Source organism: Lissotriton vulgaris, chromosome 8, assembly GCF_964263255.1.
Source record: "Lissotriton vulgaris chromosome 8, aLisVul1.2, whole genome shotgun sequence".
Classification (NCBI taxonomy): Eukaryota; Metazoa; Chordata; class Amphibia; order Caudata; family Salamandridae; genus Lissotriton; species Lissotriton vulgaris.
In genome coordinates this window covers 1,393,758,679-1,393,783,375 of record NC_141696.1, presented here as the reverse complement: position 1 = coordinate 1,393,783,375, position 24,697 = coordinate 1,393,758,679, and the positions used below count along the sequence as shown (strand labels likewise).

At 49.5% G+C, this 24,697-nt stretch overlaps 1 protein-coding gene across 2 annotated transcripts in view; it reads right to left on the bottom strand.

Annotated features, from left to right (window-relative positions):
* Positions 1-24,697, bottom strand: part of LOC147698808 (E3 ubiquitin-protein ligase TTC3-like) — a 1,930,429-nt gene that overhangs the window by 1,163,319 nt on the left and 742,413 nt on the right. For both annotated transcript variants that reach the window (XR_015299370.1, XM_086935404.1), the window contains exon 24: positions 18,400-18,492. Coding sequence is in view for 1 of the 2 variants with exons in the window: in XM_086935404.1 (XP_086791530.1) it covers positions 18,400-18,492 (93 nt within the window). In the remaining variant the exon portion in view is untranslated. The remainder of the gene's footprint in view (positions 1-18,399; positions 18,493-24,697) is intronic.

Genomic DNA, 24,697 nt, shown 5'->3' with positions numbered 1-24,697 from the left:
GGCAGAACCTTATCAGGAGAACATTCCAGCGGATGTAAGCTGTTAGAACACCAGCAACAGAATCTCTTCCATGTTAAGGCATAGGTCCATAATGTAGAAGGGGCTCTTGCTTTATTCAGTATGTCCCGGCATTCTTGAGGTATGTCTACATCCCTGAAATCTGTGAGTCCAGGAACCAAGCATGGAGTTGCAGTTGAGCCGGGCAAGGATGAAGAATCTGGCCTTTGCTCATTGTTAGCAGATCCGGTAGTATTGGAAGGCGGAATGGCTTGCACTTGGAGAGAAGGAGAAGCTCTGTGAACCAGTGCTGACATGGCCATTTTGGTGCAATTAGAATCATGCAGCATGGATCCTTCTTCATCTTGTGTAGGAGCCTCAGGATCAGAGGAAAGGGAGGGAATGCGTAGGCAAAGATTCCTGTCCATCTCATCATGAAAGCGTTCCCCCAGGAACCTTTCCCCCCAGGAACCTTTCTCCGGCTCCCAACTTGCGAAGAAAAGACACTTCTGATATATTTTTTTGTACCCCGAAACTCCGACCTCGTCGGCGGGGATGATTCTAAGCATGTGAATCTATGAAAGAGTCCCCAATACTGGATAACCACAGCACTGAAACAGTACTCATCGCAGTCACCAAGGACAGGCGAAACATCTTGGACTGAGGAGAAAATGCAGTCATCATCCTTATCAACCTCTCCAAACTACTCCTACTTAGACTCCAGACCATTCAGAATGCCACTGCAAGACACGTACTCGACCTCCCACGCTGCACCCCAATCACAACGCACCTCAAGAAGCTTAACCGGCTATCCATTCACAAGTGCAGACAATTCAAACTTCTCACACACACATACAAAGCCCTACACAACACAGGACCAAAAATAGCTGAACAGCCGCATACACTTTCACCAAACCACCAGACACCTACGTTCTGCCTCACATTCACACTCCCTGCATCCTCAAAAGCAAAACTGGAGGCTGCTCATTCTTCTAAATCGCACCCAAGACCTGGAATAACCTCCTCCAACACATAAGAGCCTCCTCCTCACTTCTTGAGTTCCACAGAAAGGTAAAGACCTGGCTCTTTTTAGAAGCACCTTGAGACCACACACCTACACACCTTGCCTAAGCACCTAAGTACCCTTTCCGGTTATTAGTACGCTATGCAAGGAATATGCTACTTACCAGTATGCATCTGTTCTTGGCATGAAGGGCTGCTGACATTCATATCTGTGCATATCTGTGCATAGATCGCCATCTAGTGTTGGGTCCGGATGATTGCACATTGTTGTCCTGGAAGAGTCTTCGAAGTATCACGAGATAGGTGGCTCCTCCCCTGGACTACAGTGCGCATAGATTGTTTTTCGCCATTGTTGCAGAGATGGAGTGTAATACTGAAAGTGATGACAATGCCTGAAAATGATTCTGAGAGCTACAGCTGCGACAGGCACCGGGGAGGAGGGTGGACGATATGAATGTCAGCAGCCCTTCATGCCAAGAACAGATGCATACTGGTAAGTAGCATATTCCGTTCGAGGCATGAGGGCTGCTGAATTCCTATCTGTGCATAGAATGTATAGCAGTCTCTCCCTTAGCGGTGGTTGCCTGTGCCAGCTGCAGCAGTCTGAAAAAGAGTTTTGAGAACAGCCTGTCCTACAGCAGCTTGCTGTTTGGAATGTACATCTACACAGTAGTGTTTGGTAAATGTATGTATGGTTGTCCATGTGGCTGCTCTACATATATCCTCTAGAGGAATGTTACCCAGGAAAGCCATGGAAGCCCCTAACTTGCGTGTGGAATGCGCTCTAGCGGGAACTGTTAACGTGCGCTTAGCCTTTTGATAACATATCTGGATGCATTTAACAATCCACCTGGCTATACCTGACTTGGAGATTGGGTTGCCTTTATGTTGTGGAGAGAAGGCAATGAACAGCTGTTTGGTTTTTTGAAAGTCTTTTGTCCTGTCGATGTAATACAGGAGAGCCCTTTTGACATCTAAGGTGTGCAGTGCTCTGTCTGCCACTGAGTCAGGGTTAGGAAAGAAAACTGGCAGTTCTATGTTTTGGTTAAGGTGGAACTGCGAAACCACCTTTGGCATGAATTTAGGGTTGGTGCGAAGCACCACCCTATTTGCATGAATTTGCAGGTAGGGTTCCTGAATTGTGAGGGCTTGCAGCTCACTGACCCTCCGCAGCGAAGTAATAGCCATTAGGAAGGCCACCTTCCAGGTAAGAAACTGTATTTCACAGGAATGGAGTGGCTCGGAAGGGTGGCCCCATGAGTCTGGTGAGAACGATATTTAGGTTCCAGACTGGTGAAGGGGGGTGTCTGGGAGGGATTTCTCTCTTAAGTCCTTCCAAAAAGGCTTTAATGGCAGGCACCCTAAAAACGGAAAGGTGCTACCTGTTTTTAAGGTAAGCGGCTATGGCCGCCAAATGGATCCTGATGGAACTGTATGCTAGGTTGCATTGGTACAGATACAATAAGTAACATATGATGTTTTGCGTAGATGCGTCCAACGGATTAATGTCATTGTTGGAGCAGTAAATAACAAACCGCTTCCATTTGGCTGCATAGCAGGCCCTGGTAGTCGGTCGTCTTGCCTCCTTGATGATGTTCATGCACTCAGGAGGCAAGTTCAGGTATCCAAACTCAATGACCTCAGGAGCCAAATCGCAAGGTTCAACTGTTGGGGATCTGGGTGCTGAATGTCGCCATGGCTCTGAGTGAGGAGGCTGGGAGTGAGGCGCAGCCGCTGGTGAGGCACCACTGAAAGTTCCAGGAACGTGGTGTACCAAGCTTGCCGTGCCCACGTTGGAGCAACCAGGATGAGCGTCATGGAGTGCTGTCGCAGTTTGCGCGCCACCAGAGGTATGAGGGGGGCTGGCGGAAAAGCGTACGCAAATCTGCCTGACCAGTTCATCCATATCGCATTGCCCTGAGACTGCGGGTGTGGGAACCTGGCGGCGAAGTTTGGGCATTTTGCGTTCTCGCTTGTGGCGAAGAGGTCGATGTCTGGATGACCCCACTGTTGGAAGTATGGATGGAGAACTGACGGGTGGATCTCCCACTAGTGCATCTGATGACTGTGCCTGATGAGCAGGTCCGCCATTTGGTTGTCGACACCCGGGAGATGCTCCGCCATGAGGAAGATGTTCCTCTGAATGGCTCACTTCCACATGCTCTGGGCTAGAGAGAAAGCTGCGGGGAGTGCGTGCCTCCCTGCTTCTGGATGTAATACATGGCGGTCATGTTGTCCGTCAGGACTAACACGGCCTTGTTGCACAGGTGCAACTTGAATGCCTTCAGTGCCATGAAGATTGCCATCAGCTCCAACACATTGATGTGCATTTTCTGCTGTTGTGTTGTCCATAGTTCCTGCACCGTGTAGTGGAGGACATGCGCGCCCCAACCCTGGAGAGATGCGTCCGTCGTTAGCACTATTTGTGGGACAGGCTCTTGGAACGGTCGTCCCCTGCAAAGGTTTTGTGGATTCCACCAATGCAGAGAGTTATAAGCACGACCGGTCACCAACACTAGGTCTTTTAGATGGCCATGAGCCTGGTTCCACTGTCGGGCTAAGCATTCTTGAAGGGGACGCATGTGCAGTCTCGCGTGCGGGACTATGAATATGCAGGATGCCATCATACCGATCAGTTGCATAAACACCTGCGCTGGGAGGGATCGCTGAGGTTGGAACCTCCGAATGAGCAGCTGCATGCTGTTGACCCTGGCAGGGTTCGGCTGCGCTGTGGCCGACTGGGTGTTTAGTGTCGCCCCTAGGTACTGTTGCACATGAGCTGGCTGGAGGTGGGACTTCGCGTAGTTGAGTGAGAACCCCAGACTGTGTAGGAGGTGAATGGTCCGCGACATATCGCGGCCACACTGCTTGGCTGAACTGGCCTGAACGAGCCAGTCGTCCAGGTAGGGATACACGTGAACACCTTGCCTGCGTAGGTGCGCTGCCACAGTCGCTAAGCACTTGGTGAAGACCCTGGGAGCAGTAGTGACCCCGAACGGCAGAACATTGAACTGGTAATGCTGATTGTTGATAGTGAACCTGAGATATTTTTTGTGACTTGGGTGAATGGGAATGTGGAAATATGCATCCTTGAGGTCCAGGGTGGCTAGGAAGTCGCCCTGACGGAGCAGCGGCAGGACCTGTTGTAAGGTTAGCATGTGAAAGTGCTCGGAATGGATGTATTGGTTGAGGGGTCTGAGGTCGAGAATGGGCCGCAGGGACCCGTCCTTTTTTGGAATCAAGAAGTACAGAGAGTACACCCCTGTACCCTGCTCTTCTACAGGCACGAGTTCTATGGCCCCTTTTTGCAGCATGGAGAGTACTTCTTGCTGCAATAAGTGCGTGTGCTCTGCGGACATAGGACGGTTTCTTGGGGGTATGTTGGGGGGGGGGTGGAGGTCAGTTCTAGACAATAGCTGTACCGGATAAGTTGTCTCACCCACCTGTCTGTTGTAATGTCTTCCCAGATTGGCAGGAACTGCTGGAGTCTCCCCCCGACAGGTGTTAGATGGTCGGGGGCAGTGACAAGAAGTCACTGTTTGTTGGGAGCGGAGGACCTAGCGTTGTTATTGCCGCGTCCTCTCCCTTTGGCGCTGTTCCCATGGTATCCACCCCTGGTGTTTTTCGTGTAGGTAGATTGCGTGCTGCCCTTGGCGTACTGGGAATGCTGTAGAGCCTGTCCTCTTGTTGCTCCCCTGTTACCGGAGCGACGAAAGGAACTGCCCCGAAACTGCTGGGACTGCAGAGCCCCCATTGATTTCGCCGTCTCAGTGTCTTTTTTCATCTTCTCAAGTGTTGCGTCAACCTCCGGTCCAAACAGGAAGTCCAGGTTAACCGGCTGATTGAGAAGAGTAGTTTGGATTTCAGATTTAAACCCTGAGATGCGCAGCCATGCATGGCGTCGCAGCATTACGCTAGTATTAATTGCCCTTGCCGCTGTGTCTGCTGCGTCCAGTCCACATTTGATTGACGCATTGGAGATCAGTTCCCCTCTTGTATAACCATTTCTGCAGCTTCTTTGTACATATCAGGCATGTGCTGCAGTAACTGTTCTAGGGTGTCATAGTGCGCCCTGTCGTATCTAGCCAACAGGGCCTGTGTATTGGCTATTGTCCAAATGTTAGCGGCTTGCGCTGCCACACGCTTTCCAGACGCTTCAAAGATCTTTGACTCTTTGTCCAGAGGGGGAGCGTCACCACTGGATTGAGAGTTAGCCCTTTTGCGTGCATTAGTCACCACGAGGGAGTCCAAGGGGAGCTGGCCTTTGATATAGGTGGGGTCCACTGGGGCAGGCCTGTATTTCTTGTCGATCCGGGGGTTGATAACCCTGGCTTTGGTTGGCTCCTTGAAAATGTCCGTCGCATGCTTGAGGACCCCTTTAAGCATGGGTAGAGTCTTAGTGGAGCGTTCAGATGTGGAAAAGGATTCAAATAAGAAATCCTCATCCACTGGCTCACCATGCATGTCGACGTCATGGTTAAGGGCTGCCCGCTCTATCAATGCATTAAATGCCGCGGTGTCCTCAGTTGGAGATGGTTTAACATTGTAGGACTGAGAGTCCGGAGCGGTATGGGGGTCATCAGTGTCATCGCCTTGATCCCCTGCCCCTGACCATTGATGCGAGACATCCTGATCAGTGTCTGTGTGGTAAGAGTAGGCCATTTGGCCATAGTCTACATTCAAGTCCTCCTCACTCTGTGCTGGAGAATGAGCTATTTGTTGCGAATAGTCCTGAAGTGGTTCAAAAAGAACCGGAGAGGTAGAAGATGTAGGAGAGTAGGGTCTGCAATCCTATGATCACCCCAGATTTTTGCTTTTTGCTTCACTGGTTTACGACTTCCCTGGCTGTGGGCCTGCTAATCAGACCCACAGCCTAGCTGTTCTCTCACTAAATTGACACGTGTACCTTAGGTGCATTTACCAATTGGTACTGGGCCACCTTATCAGACCCTGTAACTCAGGGCATAGGTGTACCCAGGGCCTACCAGGGGCTGCAGCATGTATGATGCCACCCCTGGCTGGCCATCTAAATCTGACAAAACTGGCTGCACGACAGCTGGGGCAAGGTGGTGTAATCACCCTTTTCTGTAGATATAGTATACCTATATCTAACCCTAAAATGGACACATAGATTCCTATCAGTCACTCCTATGGCAGGCCTTAACAATCCTGAAGGCAGAGTGCTTGGAATTCTGTGAGATGGTGCTCTGGCATGAGCTGAGCCCGTTTGCAGCTTGCGGAAACAAGTCCTAATAGCTGTTCCATGATAACGCGTACCATATACTCTTAAGTGCATTATAATCCTCGCGGTTATATGCCAACTTTGGTATCGCTTTATCAAAACATGTCGAGTAAGGTGTCATACGAATTGGAATACTAACCCCTCGCCAATTCTGGCGACGGGGTTAGCATTCCACCCTTCTAGAGGGACACGACATGTATGTAACTGTGAACCCCGGTTAAAGTTAACTCGAGCCTCAGCATCACAAAATGGATGCTGCCACCACAGACACAAGTCTGACCTCCTGCTGCTGGGAGTCCTTCCAGCGAGGAGAGCTTGGATAAAGGGTTTCCTGTCCGGGGCGGTGCTAGCACCATCCCAGACAGGGTTTCGTGTATCCTGGGTAGGCAGGGCTTTAGAGGAAGGTGACTGCAAGTGGCACCCCGGTGCTCACTATGCATAGGCCGGCTAGAACCAGTTCCTAGGGCACACCAGCCCCTGAACTGGGGAAAGTCCGGCATGGGAGAGGGGTGTAACCACCCCCCTTCCTGGTCCCACCCATGGGCAGGACCTAGTAGCGTGCCAGCCCCTTTCCTTAGTATAAAGATAGGAGCGGGCCCCCTTCCAAATTAGATCATCTTTGAATCCTGAAACAACTTTCTACGAAAGGAACTCAAGACTTCTTCTCAAGATTTCTCCCTTGTGACTAAGGAGTAGTCACCCTGCATCTGCGGGCACCAACTAAGAACACTGCGGTTTGCTGCACGTCCTTCCTCCGGAATCCGACCGACCAGCACGACGAGACCCGGCTTCCCTGGCACCTCTGACCTCTACCTGCATTATCAGCCCAGCTGAGATTCGTGGGTGTGACGAGACCGAGGGACCGGCTATCTTCAGAACTGCACTACGCTTATCCAGCACGACCGCCGAGGGATCCTCGAGTGAGTGCTTTGGGGTTCGAGAAGCCCTAACCCTAAGCAGCTCCAGCACCGAAGTCCAGCCCCCCCCAGCATCCACCAGATCTGCGTGGGGCCCTTCTGCTCTTTGCTGCTCACCGCGTTGTCCGACTACTTGCCTGCTGGCTTGTGCCCTCTTGACGACGAACGACGACATTTTCAACACTGGTCTGGTTGCTCCAGACTGGCCCTTGCTCCCTTCCAGCAGAGGAGCACCCCGGACCTTCCTGGTCCACTCCAGACGCCATTTTGAGTCCACCGCGTGGGCTTGCATTTGCCAAGAGTTGTTGCCCCAATCCTGGCTCCAGCGACGTCGACAGCAGATACCTTCGTGGGACAGCTCGCACCTCCATCCTGGTCGCCGACAACGCCTCCTGGTCCGAGAGACTGCAGAGCCCAGCGTCGCCCACTCACCTGGTCGAGGTGACTTCATCCGGTGCCATCCTGGTGCCCATCTAATCACTGGCTAGTGATTCAGAACTTGGTCCCCTCTGCTTACAGGTATCCTCCATCACCGATCCAGGCTTGGATCACATCGAACTTCATCACTGGTCGCCTGCCAGCAACTTCTTTCAGGCTCCATAGACTGCAACGAGGGTTCCCGACGTCTTTTCAGACCTATGCAGCCGCAGCCCCTGGGCTAGGTAACCTGAGCATTTCGGTGCTCCAGCATAGCTTAACTATCCAAAGGTCCAGATCCTTTTTCGTTTCAGCTCTACCTAGTCGGATTCGTCCGATAACACTAACTTTACGAAATCTAGCATCCATAGACTTTGTCCCGCATCCCGCGTGAGAGTGCACACTCTGCACCCGATCTCCCAAGGCCTCCTGCTAGTAATCTGAAGGTTCAGTAGTCCAGTCCTAGCGATCCTAAAGCCTATTAGAGTAGTACTTACGTGCTAGTAATTTCGCATTCCACTTTTAGAGTATATGGTTTTACGTGCCCCTCGGTCATTTGTGTAAATTGTGCGACTTTCAGTATTTCTTTAAGAGCTTTGTATTGTGCTTAGCGCCCTGTCCTCATAAAGAGTCCAGGGCTGTTGTGTTCTAAATAAATAGCCTTTTATTTTCATAACAACTTGTGTGGTGTCCTTTCACTTGGTGTTCAAGGGGTATAGGTGATGGTATAACAGCTGGCTTAACACGCCCTCTAGAGTCTAGCCTAAAGACTGCTCTTGTCCATGCTACTAGGATAGCTGGTCTACGGTTGACTTACAACCAATCATCAATAAGTGTCATTTGGACTGATACATAGTGATCACTGGAATAGTGAGCACTGCATATCAGGCCAATTTCTCACAGAAAAGACCATCATCTTTTTGAGGGGAATCCTGTAACCTTCCAAGGGATGTTCAGGCGCGATCTTCCGCTTGTGGACGGTAAGCCTGCCCGACTCCGAGTCAATAAAGAGTTTTGCCTGGTTGTCATAAGAAGGCTCGTGATAGACGACCTGTTCGTGTGTGGACCTGGAGGACACCTTCGACGTCTTGGAACCCTCGGCGGTGTCATGGCGTTCGAGATGCTTTGGGCGGGCCGTGGGCGGAAGCCCAAACCTTATTGGCGCTGAGCCGCAGGTTTCGAACTTGAAGCGGCTGTTTCGGGTTTCTTCGACGCCTGTGTAGGCCGCTCGCCTGACCGCGTCGAATCGAGCTCCCGGCACGGTGCGCCTCCATCCTTGGGCGTCGACGACACTTTCGGGCCGCCCTTGGTCGTGGGTTCAACCCGTTTTCCAAACCCAGCCTTGAGTCCTGAGAGGTGTGGCTCGAGACTTTTTTTCAACTGAAGGCCTTTGCTCTTCTCGCCATGTTTGGTCGTCGACGTCGGCGCCGACGCCGAGCCCTTCGAGGCGAAGTGCTTGCTGGTCGAGGCCTGCTTCGATGTCCCAGTCTTGGAGCCGACGGGCATCTTCGACGCCGAAGGATCGTCGACAGCCTTAGTGGGAGTGGGCGTCGACGTCGAACCGACCACCATCTTGAGTAGTTTCGGTTTCGATTTCGGCTCCGCCTGTTTCGGTTTCGCTTTCGTAGAATCGACCAATGGCTCCTTTGAAAGGGTCTTAGCCTGGCTTTGGCACGGGGCTGTAGACCGTGTGGAAGGATCTTGGCTAAGGCCTTTCGGCGATGCCTCGACCGCAGCCGGAGGGGGCAGAATGTTAATGATAGGCCCCGTAACTGCGGGCGGGCTTGGCTCTCCACTGGAGTCGTCATCAACGGCCCCAATAGCCTCATCGTCGTCCCCTACCTCGACGACGTCTTGGTCGTGGAAGTATTCTTCGGCTTGCTCGTCCACCTCGAAATTGGAGTCCTGCTCCGACGCCGGTTCCGACATTTCTTCGGGAACGTCTTCTTCGTCCTCTTCCTCATCTTGGAAGAGTTCCTCGTCTCCGGCATCGAAGATGTTCGCAGGTGCTGGTGCCGACTGTTGGGCCGACTGCCTCGCCGCGCGTCGAAGTTTAATAGTTTTCTTTGAGCGGAACCTCGAGCAGGCGAAACATTTTGACTCGTCGTGGTCGGGGGACAAACATGTATTGCACACTGGGTGCACATCTAAGTTAGAATATTTTGAATTAAAAACGGGGCACCGCTTAAACGGGGTCCGTTCCATCGTCGATGTTGTCTGGGCCTATGTTGTCGTAAAAAATTACTTCTTTCGACGTCGATTGAAGAACTCGAAAGGGACAGGCACCGAACGATACAATACCGACGCTGTGAAGGCCTTTTGGCCTTAGGAGTAGAAAGAGTACAAGTTTTGGAACTGGATTCGAGATTAGACATCCGAACCCAATGGCGGAAAAAAACAATCTGAGGATGGAGAGGATGCCCATGCGCACTGTAGTCCAGAGGAGGAGCCACCTATCTCGTGATACTTCGAAGACTCTTCCAGGACAACAATGTGCCAACACTAGGCGGCGATCTATGCACAGATATGCACAGGTATGAATTCAGCAGCCCTCATGCCTCGAACATCAACATAACAATCTTTTCAGCCTCTTGGATTCTTTGTCCGGGAGCATCGTAGGGAATGCACCAGGATTTACTCTGGAAAGTAGAGGATTGGGTGCTGCGTGAGAAAAGTTGGGTCCCTTGGGGCGGGACGATGGCGGTGGGAAAATGATCTATTCACAGGATCCACCGTGCAGGGCTTGGACCAGACAAAGAGTAGAAAATCCATGCAGGTTTCATTACCAGGGAGTAAAGGTTTGGAAGGGGTGAGTCCCAGCTGAAGCACCTCGGTGAAGATGCTCGCCTTGACAGCTACACAGGGCAAATGAAGTTTCAGAACCTCAGCCGCCCTCCTCACCTGCATAGCAAATGAGGCTCCTCATCCAAAGTAATGGTAAGAGGGGAGACTGAGCAAGTATCTGAGCAGGTGTCCAGACCACTGGCATATGCCAGGTACTCACACCAGGTGTCCTCTGCGACATCTAGGAGGTTGTTTTCATCTGGGTCCAGTGGCCCCTCCCAATTGTTCCCAAGTCCTAACCCACACAATTAGAGCAAAGCCTACGGCCTGAATGGCGCGCCTCCACTCGTCAGGCGATGCCCATTCAGCTCTGTATCAGAGTCAGGGATAAGCATGGAGAGTGCATTGTCAGTGGGCGCAGGTGACGTCGCCAATGGAGCCAGCGCCGTAGAAGGCTGAGATGACTCAACTGGGGCTGCTCCAAACCCATCCATGGATTCAAGCCTGACGTGCACCGGGACCGAAAGAGCGCCAGCGGAGACAGGACGCCCAAATATGATGGGCAGGACCTCAAAACTCTCAGAGTTGGGTGAGGTGCAGAGGCAGCACTGGCACATGTTCAACCACGGAGCCATGACTCAAAATGCTGTCCCTTCAGCTCGAAGGATGGCTTTGATATACTGGGCAAAGTCGAAAACGAAAGAAATAAGATCAGCACCCCGGCGAGGTGCTTATATCGGCATCACGCACGTCAATTCCAGTGCAAGCAACGCCACGTGGAGCCAAACAATGTCACCTACCGGTGTGCAGGGGTACTGATCATGGAAAGAAAAATTCCGGATCCAGTCTGACACCTGGAGATTATTCTAAGGTAAGGAATCTGTGGCTAGAAGTCTCTAACTGACCTAAATCACAGCAAGTGCTCACATCATCTCAGGATCAGCAGGGTTATGGTCTTTACAGCAGCAGAAAACCAACATATGAAAGCGGTTTACTTTCTCAATTCCACTTCCAATGTGAGCTAGTATACAGATAATAATCATTTCTATAGCAGACAAAACAAACTTCATTGCTTGTTGGTATTCTGTAGGTGTTAATATATGTTAATTATGATAACGTTAGTACTTTCAATTTATCGCCATAAATTGACACCTTTACGTAATCTGTAAAGTGCTATATTTTTCTATAATTCATTGACACTATTCAAATGAAGTACTGCGCTATAAATGGTCTAACAACTTTCTAGGCTGTGTTTGTACTTAAAATAAAAACATTAATAAAAAATACTGTATTAACCCATTTTATCAACTTTCAATTAATATAAGACTATTTAACAGATACAAGGATTCAAATGTATACCTGTGCAGTTTACATGCATCCTTACATACTTGTATCGAACATGGTGGCCTGCAAGTTTCAGAAGGATCTCCATAATCAATGCACATTTGGTGAGTTTCTTACTGTCATATGAATCTGTCACCTTCCGTTTATACTCTGAGAAGGCACATTAACTCTCAGAGCTATTTTAGGGAATTCGAAAAAACAACTAGATCGCTGCAGGAAATGCATTAGCCATCTGAACTATTTTGCCAGTCTTGCACTCTAAGATATGCTCCTTATGCATATTTCTGTGCAGCTCCTGCCCTTACACCCTGACCTATGTTAAAACAGAGTGTTTGGGACAAAAGAGTAAACCATAAGATTCTCTGTGATATTTCCCCTTGCCCATTTCAATTGGAGCATAGTTTATAAAACAAGAAAACAAGTTACTTATCTGTAACTTTGGTTCCCCAGTATTGGTAACTTTCATAGATTGCCATGCTTTTGTATCATTCCCCGTCGTCGGAATGGGAGTCTCGGTAACAAAAATACCATAGCAATAGGTACAAAAGAAAAAGGCCTAGGCCTCATTCCATTTTGTAGCACATCACCCTCTTTTTGTAAAAGAGACTAAACTTCGGCATCAGCCAATCAGAAGTGCCTCACCCCTTAGAACCCTCCTGAAGGACCCTCAGAGCCTCAGATTTTCGTAGCCGTTGTGTATCAGTCACCATATCTGTTGTAGGCTGAGCTTTCCTCGGGGAGGTGGGTGGGCGCATGGGAATCTATGAAAGTTACCAATACTGGGGAACAAAAGTTACAGGTAAGTAACTTGTTTTCTTGCCCCAGTATTGGAACTTTCATAGATTCCCATGCTTTTGTATCAGAGTAGTAAGCAGTTAGCAATAAAAAAACACATTTTGTGTCATAAATCCATTGCAATAGACAACATGACATAAAGATACAAAATGTCTAACAACGGAGGGTGGGATAGAAAGGAAAGCTCACCAATTATTGGAAGAGGTTCCTCAGGACAGCCTGGCCCACTGCCGCATCCTCTTGTTGTAAGGACTCCAAGCAGTAATGCTTAGTGAAGGTGTGAACGCTGCTCCAGGTAGCAGCTCTGCAAATGTCTTTAAATGTACCCCCGCAAAGAGGGCCGTTGAAGATGCCGCAGATCTTGTGGAATGTGCACAAATCCTGCCAGTCAGAGGTTTTCCTGCCACAGTGTGGCAATGCAGAATGGCACTTGTGATCCATCTTGATATCCCCTGTTTGGATAGCGGGAGGCCTTTGCTTGGACCCCCAAAGGCAACAAACAATTGAGAGGATTTCCGAAATCCCTTAGTACGTTCCAAGTAGAATTTTCAGCACCGTTGTACATCCAAAGAATGCAGTGTTTTTTCCTCTGGTGTAGCCGGTTGAGGAAAGAACGCTTTCAGAATAACCGGCTCGTTCAAGTGAAAGTCCGAGGGTACCTTCTGAAGAATACAATGTTCCTTTTAAATTGTAGGAAAGGCTCCTGGATAGTAAAGGCCTGCAACTCTCCAACACGTCTAGCCGATGTGAAAGCGAGGAGGAGAGCCAATTTCCATGAAAGGAACTTTATGTCAGAACAATGAATTGGTTCGAATGGGCCTTTCATGAGCTCAGAAAGGACTAGATTTAGATGCCAAGTAGGAGGCGGAGGCCTCACTGGTGGATAGACTCTGAACAAGCCCTTAAGAAACTGTTTGACAACCCTGGAAGACCACAAGGAAGGTCCAGACCCAGACCTTCTGTATCTCGAAATGGCCGCCAAATGAACCTTAATTGACGAATGGGCTAGTCCCGACTTAGCCAGGGACAGCAGGTAAGGTAGGAGCTGATGAGGCTCGGAAGCAAAGGGGGCAATCCTTCCTCTCCTACACCAGAAACAAAATCTTTTCCATTTAAGACGGTAAGTCCTGTTCGTTGAAGGAGCCCTTGCCTGGGAGAGGACCTCCTTAATTTCGCTTGAGATGGGGAGATTCATAAACTCTCGCTGCTCAGGAGCCATGCTGTCAGGTGTAATGACTGTTAATCTGGGTGCCAAACTTGTCCTTCGGACATTGTGAGGAGATCTGGTATAATCCTCAAATGAAGAGAAGGACTTGCGACAACAGATGGAGTTCTGTGTACCAGAACTGTCTCGGCCAAGCAGGGGCTATCAAGATCATCCTGCACAGCTCCACTTTGATCTTCCTGATGAGCCGCGGGATCAGAGGGATGGGGGGAAAGGCGTAGACAAATGTCCTTGACCAGGCTATTGAAAGCGCATTCCCCAATGACCCTCGGTGGTGAAATCTGCTTGCGTAAGACCGGCATTTCTTGTTGGTCGGTGTGGCAAAGAGATCCACCTCCGGTCTGCCCCACTGGCTGAAGACCTCTTCCAGAACTCGCTGGTTCAATTCCCACTCATGGCTGACTGAGGATGACCTGCTCAGTCTGTCGGCGCTCTCATTTAGAACTCCTGGCAAGTGTTCCGCCTTTAGAGATATTCCGTGAAGTATCGCCCATTCCCAGATCTGTTGAGCTTCCTGCGGCAACGGACGAGGTTCCTCCTTCCTTGTTCACGTAGTGCATGGCCGTGGTGTTGTCCTTCCTGATAAGCACTTGCGAACCTCCTAAGCGGGGAAGAAAAGCTTGCAGAGCCAGTCTTATTGCTCTTAGCTCCGAAAGGTTGATGTGGAGCCGTTGCTCCTGAGGAAGCCAATGACCGCTGACATGTAGGTCTTGCATCACTGCTCCCCAACCCTTCAATGACGCGTCCATTGTTACTACTTGAGGAGACGGGTTGTTTACGAAGGATAGACCTTGGGACAAGTTGTCTTGATCTGCCCACCATAAGGCCGCTTCCCTCATCATTGGAGTGACGGTCACCTTGTCCTCGAACGATCCGTGAAACTGTTTCCATTGGTTGTCTAGTTGCTCCTGTAGAGGACGCATCCTCAGTCTGCAGTGAGGAATCAGGGGAATACATGATGAAATTACCCCCAGCAGAGATTTGTAGCGGCGTACTGAAAGACACCTTCTTTCTTGTAAGTCCCGAGTCAAGGCTTGTAGGTTCTCCCTCCTTTCCAGGGTCGGAAAGGCTTTCGAGAGCTTTGAATCCAGGATGGCTCCCCAGAAACGCGCTTTTCTGGACGGGACTAGGGATGACTTTTCCTTGTTTAAAGTGAGTCCCAGATTTTGAAACAAGTTTGTACAGGCTCGAACAGAGTTCCGCGCTGCGTCCCTGGACGGGGCCTTCAGCAATCAATCGTCCAGGTAGGGGAAGGCTTGAAAATGGTTTCTCCGTAGGAATGCCGCTACAGGCACCAGCACCTTTTTGAAAATCCTCGGGCTGAGCGAAGACCAAAGGGTAAAACCCTGAATGGAAAGTGGCTCTTAGCTACTGTGAATCGTAGAAACCTTCTGTGTGCTGGGTGAATCGGGACATAGAAGTACGCGTCCTTGAGATCGAGCGTGGCCATAAAATCCCCCGGACTGATGAGCCGCAAGATGTCTTGGAGAGAGACCATCCGGAAGGACAGGAAGATGAGATAGGTGTTGAGCTCCCTGAGATCTAAAATGGGGCGCCATTTCTCCAGCGTCTTCTTTACCAGGAAGAACCTGGAATAGAATCCTTGTCCCTTTTGATTGGAGGGGACCGGCTCCATCGCTCCCTTCCGGAGCATCTGTCGGACTTCGAGCCGCAGGAGACGCAGGTGTTTCGATGGAATGGCTGCCGGGGGCTTGGGTGGAGGGACTTGCGTAAATTCCATGGTATGTACTTTCCGAATGATGTTAAGCACCCAACGGTCCGATGTTATTTTGGACCAGTTCTGAAGGTATTTGGTTACCCTGCCTCTAACTGATGACTTCTTGGAGGAGGGTCCAGTAGGGAGGGCCTGGAGGCCGCTATTGGCGCTTGGATGAATCCCGTCTTCGGCTAGCCTGTTTCCCCTTATTGTAAGGCCTGGAGTAGTTAGAAGATTGGCCTTGTCTCTGTTGATAAGGCTGGCGGTACTGCTGGGAACCTGAGCCCGTGGATGAATAATGCTGCTGTTGATAGGATCCCCTGTAGTTATTACCTCTGCCTCTGGAACCCTTAAAAGGAGACTTGCGGTATTGAAGGGTACCCAAGGATCTGGCAGTTTTCGTGTCCTTTTGATCTCCTGAAGAGGGTCATCGATTAGCTTTCCAAATAATGCTTCCCCATCAAAGGGAAGATCCAGGACATTGTTTTGAATCTCCGGTCGAAACCAGGTAGCCTTCAGCCACCCCTGGCGACAGAGGACTGCCGCCCCAGCCAAGGAACGAAACGCTGTTGTTGCAATGTCCATGGCACAGTCAATGATTGACGTCGCCTCTCCCTCCTGCAAGATCTCTTTTGCCTCTGATGTTGATTCTGGAGGTAGCTGGTCCAGGAACGGAGCAACATCACACCAAAGTTAACAGTCGTATTTACCCAATATCGCCAGGGCATTGACAGCTCGCTCCAGAAGACTCACCATGGACGAGAATCTTTTCCCAGCATTATCCAATCTCCGCCTTTCCTTGGAGTTGTTAAGGGAGCAGAGGGGTTGCGGGATTTCCTCTGCGCTGCTTGTGAAATAACGGAGTCTGGTTTGGGATGGCCCGTTAAGGCCGCCGGCCCATTGTCAGGTGCTCTGTATTTCTTATCCAGACGCGGTAGCACAGGGACCACCGTCGCTGGGTTCTTCATAGCCTTCCGGCCTTCCTTCCACTGATCTACTATAGGTATGGACCTTGTTGTCTTCCTGAAGTGTTCCTTGAAGTCGTACAAGAAACAATCCGTGGCCACCGCAGGCATGGCCAATTTGAACCTGCCAGCTGATGGAAACCTCCTATGTCCACTGGCGGAGAATCTACTGGATCCGGAACTGGAGATGAAGGATCCGGAATGATATATTCATCCCATTCAGTCGTATGTACAGAGTCATTATCCGAATTTTGATCCTCATCCGAGGAATCATCATGGGCATCTGCCAGCCTGTAAGGATCTTGCGGAAAAGATATCTGAGGCTGAGGGGACACCTGAGTAGGTAATCCAGGAGTAGCCGTTGAGGCAGAAACCAAGTCAGGCGTTGCAGGCGCTGCTGGAACCAGATTTGGCCTACTAGCCTTAGATTTGTAGTCCTGCAGCATCTTATGCAGGTCCTGTAGGAATGAGGATGGTACCATAACCATATCCTGCCCAGAATAATGTTGTGACTGGGCCGCCTGATGATGTCCACCATCCTCCTGGTCATAACCCCCTTCAGAGTCCGTCTCTTGACATTTGACCAGAAGTTGAGAGGGACTATTGGCATAGCCATATGAGTCCTGGTCATCCTCATCCGACTCCCCTTCCTCAAAGAGCAAAGCTGGTGGCAGGGGGGTCACTCTCCTAGGAGATGTCTTCTCCGGCGTTATTCTTGTCACTGAAATTTTAATCCTTTTTTCAGATGACAATATCGTTGACGGTTCCGTCGACGAGATTGGTGTTGTCGACGATGAAACTGTCGACGATCCAGCTGTCGTCGTCGCTAAAGTCGCCGTCGTCGATGCTCTCGTCGTCGACGCCGTCGTTGACGTCGTCGTCGTCATTATCGTTGTCGACGCTGTCACTCTTGTCGTCGATGCTGTGGTACTCGTCGACGCCTTCATCGACAACTTCGTCGACGTCGTCGGCAAACCTCCCGTCGACGCTGATGAACCCGCCGTCAACGCTTCCTTCTTCGACGACGATCCCCTCGTCGACGGATCCCCCGTCGACGAGCTCGTCGACGAAACCAATTTTAATTTTGTCTTCAATTTCTTCGTCGACGGAAACTCCGCCGTCGACGTCTTCGTCGTCGAGGACTTGGATGGTGCTACCCTCTCCTTTTCACCTCGGTGAGGAGATTTGCTTGGACCCTGGCTCTCAGACTTACTGGGGGTCTTGAGGCCTTAGAAGGACGCTCCACAGGAGAAGGTGAACCCCTAGCCCTTTTCACTGAGCTTCTTGAGGAAGATGCAGATGCCGAATCCTCACTGTCACTGGAGACAGTATCCTTCCTGGATTTCAACTTCTGGAGCCATGTCAGAAGCCTACCCTCACGGTTCCGGAGGGTCTTGGTTGAAAAGGTGCGACCGATCTTACAGTTCGCAGCCTTGTGGTCAGGATAGAGGCAATCGATGCAGTCTTTATGCTTATCCTCAATGAAAAGCCTTTTCTTGCCACAGGTGGAACATGTCTTGAAAAGGGCCTTCTCCTTGTCAGACATCCTGGAAGGCAGCTAACAATCTGAAGTGAATCTGAAAAGAATCTGAAGAAAAAACCTTGAAGAAACTCTCTGAAGAGTAGAAGTTGAGCAGAGCTCAAAGGAGACTCCCTAAGCACAACGTGTGGTAGAAAATCTGAGGCTCTGAGGTTACTTCAGGAGGGTTCTAAGGGGTGAGGCACTTCTGATTGGCTGATGCCTAAGTTTGGTCTCTTTTACAAAAAGGGAATGAGGCATAGGCCTTTTTCTTTCTCTTTTTTACCTACTGCTATGGTATTTTTGCTACCGAGACTCCCATTCCGACGACGGGGAATGATACAAAAGCATGGGAATCTATGAAAGTTCCAATACTGGGGCAATGTATTATACTGGTAGGCTACAGACTATCACAAACCCCTCGCTCCCAAGCTAGTTGTTAAATTAATCTCACCTGCCATTTCACCAGACCGGTAGAACCATAGATAACAACACGACAAATGCTGCCTTCACAATCCGGAGTAAAGCATGGGTCTTTCAGACAATCCTGATTAAAAAGAAAAAGCGTCAATATGATTTCGTTACAGCAAATCCATAGCTCTAGGCAAGACTTCTGTGACTTCTACAAAAACATACTTTAGTATTAAAACAGGACAATAATGATCATGTGTTTTAATCATTCAGCTTCTGCTCAAAAGTTTAAGTACAAAGTCAGTCCCTTGACTAAAATACTCCCTTTCTGAGAGAGTGCTGCCTCCTCCACATGCGGCTGAAGCACACAGCCTTTCGTCTCCACCCCCAGTGCTTTCATGTCCTTGTTGGGCACTTGGCCAGATATAAAAAAAATTGGGTACAGTGGATGTGCACTGGTGACGTAGGACAAAAATATCAAAGTTACTTAATAACGTCATACTTCAGTGCACTCTGTCATTGCTTCTATGCATTACCTAGAATAATGAGTGATTGCAAAGGTTTGTGTTTCGCGCACGCAAGGAAACGGGCCATTAGTTGTGTGGCCTGCACAAGTAATGGGTCTCCCCTTACTGGGAACCAAACACCCCATGGTAGCGTTTGACTCCTTCAAGGTAGTCCAAGGCATACTCAGGGGAGATGGTGTGGGCTAGCAATAACCATTCACTGGAACGCAATAATAACACTCAATTAAAGATTGTCCAGTGTGCTATTTCTTTAGAAAAGGGAAAGTACATTTATTACACACACGCTAGTTATTACCATGCAGTAATGTATAAATATACATAAGACAGGTGGAAATACCTATGGCAAAATTACATCTGATCCCCTACAGCCTCATGACCCCAAAAATCCCAGTACTCTCCTACCCTGTACAATACAGCACATAACCATAGAGGAGGGTGTCACATTTAGATCAGGACAATGTTACCTTCCTTAAAGACCAGACTCACATGTCACAATATGTCATTCTATCACTGACTACTGTAAATATAATCCACCTGCACACCTCGATCAGTGGTAAAGCACTGCAGCCATTGAGAACTAACCATTGCTGTTGGCAATACAACACCTTTGAATGACACTTTCAAGCAAAGCCTTGTTTAACAGTCAGCAATACACACCTTAAAATAAAGTCTTATAAATAACACTTTTGAATAAAGTATTCTTCAAACAAATACCATGTGTCTGTCTCTTTCTTTAACAACCTTAGGCCACAAACTGTAAACTAAGAGGCCATGGCCTACAGAGCTCTGAGGGAGGGGAGGGAAGGGAGGGGGGGTTGCAGAAGAACATCCTCCTCAGGGTTAATTTAACAAAGCTCCTGGCGTCGCCCCCTGGCCAAACCCACAGGCTGGTAAGTCAAAGGTCAAATCCTTTTTCCTTGCTTGTTTCAGGTAGCATCGGGATGATTTGCGCAAAATTTGGCACATTTTGCTCCTTGTGGGTAAGCCCTGACCAACTGGAGCATTTTAGTTGCGCCTCCTGGCCCCTAAGGTGGCACACTTTGTAGCGAGTTGGTTCCACTGGCTCCCTGCACCAGACTCTCTTTTTTTCTCCTCTGGTGCTTCTCTCATTCTGGATGCAGAAGTCCAGTTCTTCCTGCAACTGGTTCTTAGATGGCATAAGGGGCCCAGCTTCCCTGGTCCAGGGGGAGATATCCACAGGTCCTGGGATGTACTGTAGTTAGAATCCTTAGTCCAAGAGGGCTTCCATCTAGTTACCAAGCACGGACAACAAGCACTCTCTCCCCCTTCTGCAAGACAATTAAGTGGAGGTGGAAAGTTCCAGATGGTCAGTCCTAGGGCGCCACATTACCTCTCTACCCCGGTCTCAACCCTCCCACACAGCATGCTGTGACAATTCAAAATGGCACAATGCTGGAGTCACTAGTCTCATCTCTTCCAGGGGCTTTAGCTCTGCCCCTCGCTGACATCCCTGCCTGGGACTTTCCCACCAACACTATAAAGAGGAGTTCCCCTCCTGGATGGCCCCAGACGTCTGGGCTCCCTTCTTTGTTTAGTGGGCCTGGGCTGTCCAAACCCCAGTACAGTGTGACATCTAACTGATGGATTCACTTTTCCCCCTCACACCTTTATCCTTAGAGCTCAATGAAGCAATGTTAACTGCTTACTTTGTGAGGGGAGGCCTTTGTTTCTTCTGCTGGACAGCAATGTAATTAACGTGGCCCAGCAGGGTGACAAAAGGCCAGAGAACAGATTGTGAGCAGAACCAGAGAAATAGGTCAATTTTGGATGACCAATTAGATGTACAACTAATTTCTTGGAAATTGCACATTTTATCTCGGCGCACATCTTTCGCCCCAGTTTGAGACCTCACTGGACTTTGTAGGCCTCGCAGCAAACACCTATGGCAATCACTGTCACTGCCCTAATTTAGAAAAGACCTAGCTTTTCGACTGATTGACAGTGCCGGCGACAGATCAGCAGCCCCCACAACCCCCACCTCCACCCCAGTGCCTTGAGACCTTTACGGGTGAGTAGTCTAGCTTTACAAGTCTCTTGATTGATTTCTCCCTAAGTAAATAATAAAGTGCCACTTCAGACAAAATAGTAAATCACACTGACTTACGCTATGAGTGTCCATAAACATTATAAGGCCTACCAAGATCAATATCTAACTCTGAGGAGTCCCCTCTGCATCTGGCTACCAGAGCACAGTTACCAGGCTGTGCATGATGGTAGTCTCATAAGCACAGTCCTCACACGTGTGCACACATGTTCACATGTAACCAGCCAAGTGTCCCTTAATGCGTAGCAGCAATCTTATCTTTAAAGGCAGACACTAGTTGTAAACGCAAGCAGATTATGCGTCACCAGTTTTAAGATTCACTCATATAGAACAAGGTGATCTAAAAGAGAAAAATCTAAGCAGATTATATGTACAGAACCCATTTAGTTACAGACCACAACGCAAGCTGAACTTTAGGAGGAAGAATTAGCCACTATACATGGGCATTCTTGCCTTATCAGTGATAACAAGTGACGAGGGGTTCTACCAGACATGCAACTCGCCAGATGTCCGCCACCCCAGATACCTTACACTGGAGGTTTGCTGTCAATACCACCTACCTCAACCAAACAAGAGGCCACATTTCCCTACCGTAAACCCAGACTGTACTATGAACCCTCTGGTTAAAGGTTGGCTGTATTTAATATATCAAATGCCCACATGGACTGAGCAGATCTAGGCCTACCCTTAACCTGCCCACCACAGACCTTTTGGCAAGGGTCCAGGGTCTCACCACTGATGACACCACACTAGACAGGTCTAAAACAGATCTCCCGGGTCATTGCCTGTTCAACCTCTGGAGATTATACAGCCCAGTAACCTCTCTCATTCGCATCTCTACACCATAAAGATGCAGACTCCTATCGCCCTAACCCACAGCACTTATGTCGGGGCCTACAGCTGCTACCACCCTTGCAGAACGACCGCAGTCCCTAAATAAAGAAAAGCCCCCTCACAACACTTGGTACTCCCCTTACAGTGAAACACCCTTGGGCGGGTCCTGGCTGAGACAATAGACTCCAGCCCATGAACCATCAACCCACTGGCAGGGTCTGGAGGGCTGACATCATACCAAGCAAACCTGTACTACACTCATTCTAGGTAGTGCCACACGGGAACCATCTAGGGAACCTAGAACCCCCTCTTTATTCTCCATTCTGAGAGGTGGTTCGGGCTAGCTATCACCATTTGCTGGGACACACTAATAATTCTCAATGAATTATTGTTCTTTAAAAAATGAAAAGTATATTTATTAAACACACACTACTTACTACTGCACAGAGGTTTACAAGGCTGGTAGAAATACCTTTGGCATCATTACATTTGACCCCTATAACCACTGCAGCATCATGATCCCAAACATCACAGTACCCCCATGTATAATAAAGCACATAACCATAAAGGAAGGTTTCACTTTAAAATCAGGACAATGTTATCACTTTAAAGACCACAAGCACAACATGTCACAAGAAGTCATTCCATCACTGACTACAGTAACCACAATCCATCTGCACACCTTTATAAGTAGTAAAGCATTCAAGCCTTCCAGAACTAATTATTATAGTAACCAATACAACACATTTAAATAAACCCTTATGAATTACACATTTAAATTAAAGCACAAGTTAATTACCTTCGGTAACGATATATCTGTAAGAAACAGTAGTTAGTATTAGATTTCTTACCTTAGAATATCCCCAGGCGTCAGACTGGATACGGAAAATTTTGCATAGTAGTACCCCTGCGCGACAGTAGGCGTCGTCTGCGGCTCCGCGTCCGTCATCAGTGCCGGGATGACGTCGTCGAGGTACTTAGACGCCGCCCTCGCGCGCTGACAGCAGTTCTTATACACAGCTTTTCCGCGCCAGAAACGCAGAGTCATGATAAAAACCAAACACTGGTGCCATGAGAACTAGGGCCCTGAAAGGGGAGGATGGGTGGGGCTGTAAGGAAGCTAATACTAACTACTGTTTCTTACAGATATATCGTTACCGAAGGTAAGTAACATGTGCATCTGAAAGAAACAGGTTAGTATTAGATTCCTTACCTTAGAATAGATACCCCAGCAATACCAGTCCCGGTGGTGGGTCTGTGAACAAATGATCACACCAAAAAGTCCTGGAGAACGGAACGGCCGAAAAAGCCATCTCTCCGGACTTGGCTGTCCAGGCAGTAGTGTCTTGCCAATGTGTGCAGCGAGGCCCACGTAGCTGCCTGACAGATGTCCTGCAAGGGGACTCCCGGACCCAGGGCAGTAGTAGCCGCCTTGGCCCGAATGGAATGGGCACGTAGCCCCACAGGAGGCTCTTTTTTAGCCAAAGAGTAACATGCCTTGATGCACAAGACGACCCATCGAGAAATGGTCTGTTTGTACACCGCCCGTCCCTTCTTAGGGCCCACGTAACCAACAAAGAGTTGGTGATCCACCCGGAACTGGTGTGTGCGATCCAGATGATATGAGAGCGCACGTTTTGGGTCTAGTCGGTGGAGCCTCTCTTCCTCGTTCGAGGGATGCGGAGGCGGAAAGAAGATGGGCAAGGTGATGGACTGCCTGATGTGGAAGGCTGTGACTACCCTGGGCAGGAAAGATGGTCGCGTCCGCAACACAACTTTGTCCGGATGAACAGAAAGGAAAGGAGGTTGAGAAGAGCCTGGAGCTCACTCACTCTCCTGGCAGAGGTGATGGCAACCAGGAATGCAGTCTTAAGAGTAAGGAGACTAAGAGGAAAGTTATGAAGCGGTTCGAAGGGAGGGCACATCAGATAAGTCAGAACAAGGTTTAAGTCCCACTGACGCATCACGAAAGGAACAGGAGGAAACATATGAGTGATGCCCTTCAAAAACCTATTTACAACTGGGGACTTGAACAAAGAGGCTGATCAGGGAGCCTTAAGAAGGCGGAAATGGCAAAGAGGTAGCCCTTGATAGTGCCCAGAGCAGAGCCCTGCTGGGCAAGAGAAAGAAGAAAGAGGAGAACCTCTGAAAGAGGGGCAGAAAGGGGATCCACAGCCTTTGCTGTGCACCATGCCACAAATTTGTTTCACCTGCAGGCGTATACCGATTTTGTTGAGGGACGCCTGGCTGCCAGAATCACATTACAGACTTCAGCAGGCAAGTCAAATGGCCTCAACTGCCGCCGCTCAATCTCCACGCATGTAAGTGGAGACTGGACAGGTTCGGGTGGAGGACAGTCCCCTGCTGCTGCGACAGAAGGTCCTCCTAAAGAGGCAGACGAATCGGGGGATCGACTGACATGCTGAGTAGCTCGGGATACCAGTATCTTTGTGCCCAGTCCGGAGCCACAAGGATGACTTAGGCCGGTCGCGCCTGATCTTCTTCAGCACTCTTGGCAGAAGTGGTATAGGCGGAAAGGCGTATAAAGCGTCTCCAAGTGAGCGCCACCTTGGAAATTCCAACGCACAGAACTGATGACATTGCCCGTTCTCTTCTGTGGCAAATAGATCTAACTAAGGCTCTCCCCACTGCTGAAAGAGGCCTTGCGCCACGTCCGAGTTCAGACGCCATTCGTGATCCATCATGCACCGACAGCTGAGTTTGCCGCCATGGCGTTCAGGGAACCTGCCAGGTGTTGAACTACCAGAGTCACGCCCTGATTTTCCAGCCACTGCCAGGGGCGCAGAGCCTCCTGGCAAAGGTTCCATGACACCACCACGCCGTGTTTGTTGCAGTACTGAATGGCGGTGGTGTTGTCTGAACACCTGAACTACACTCCCCTGGACAGAGGGGAG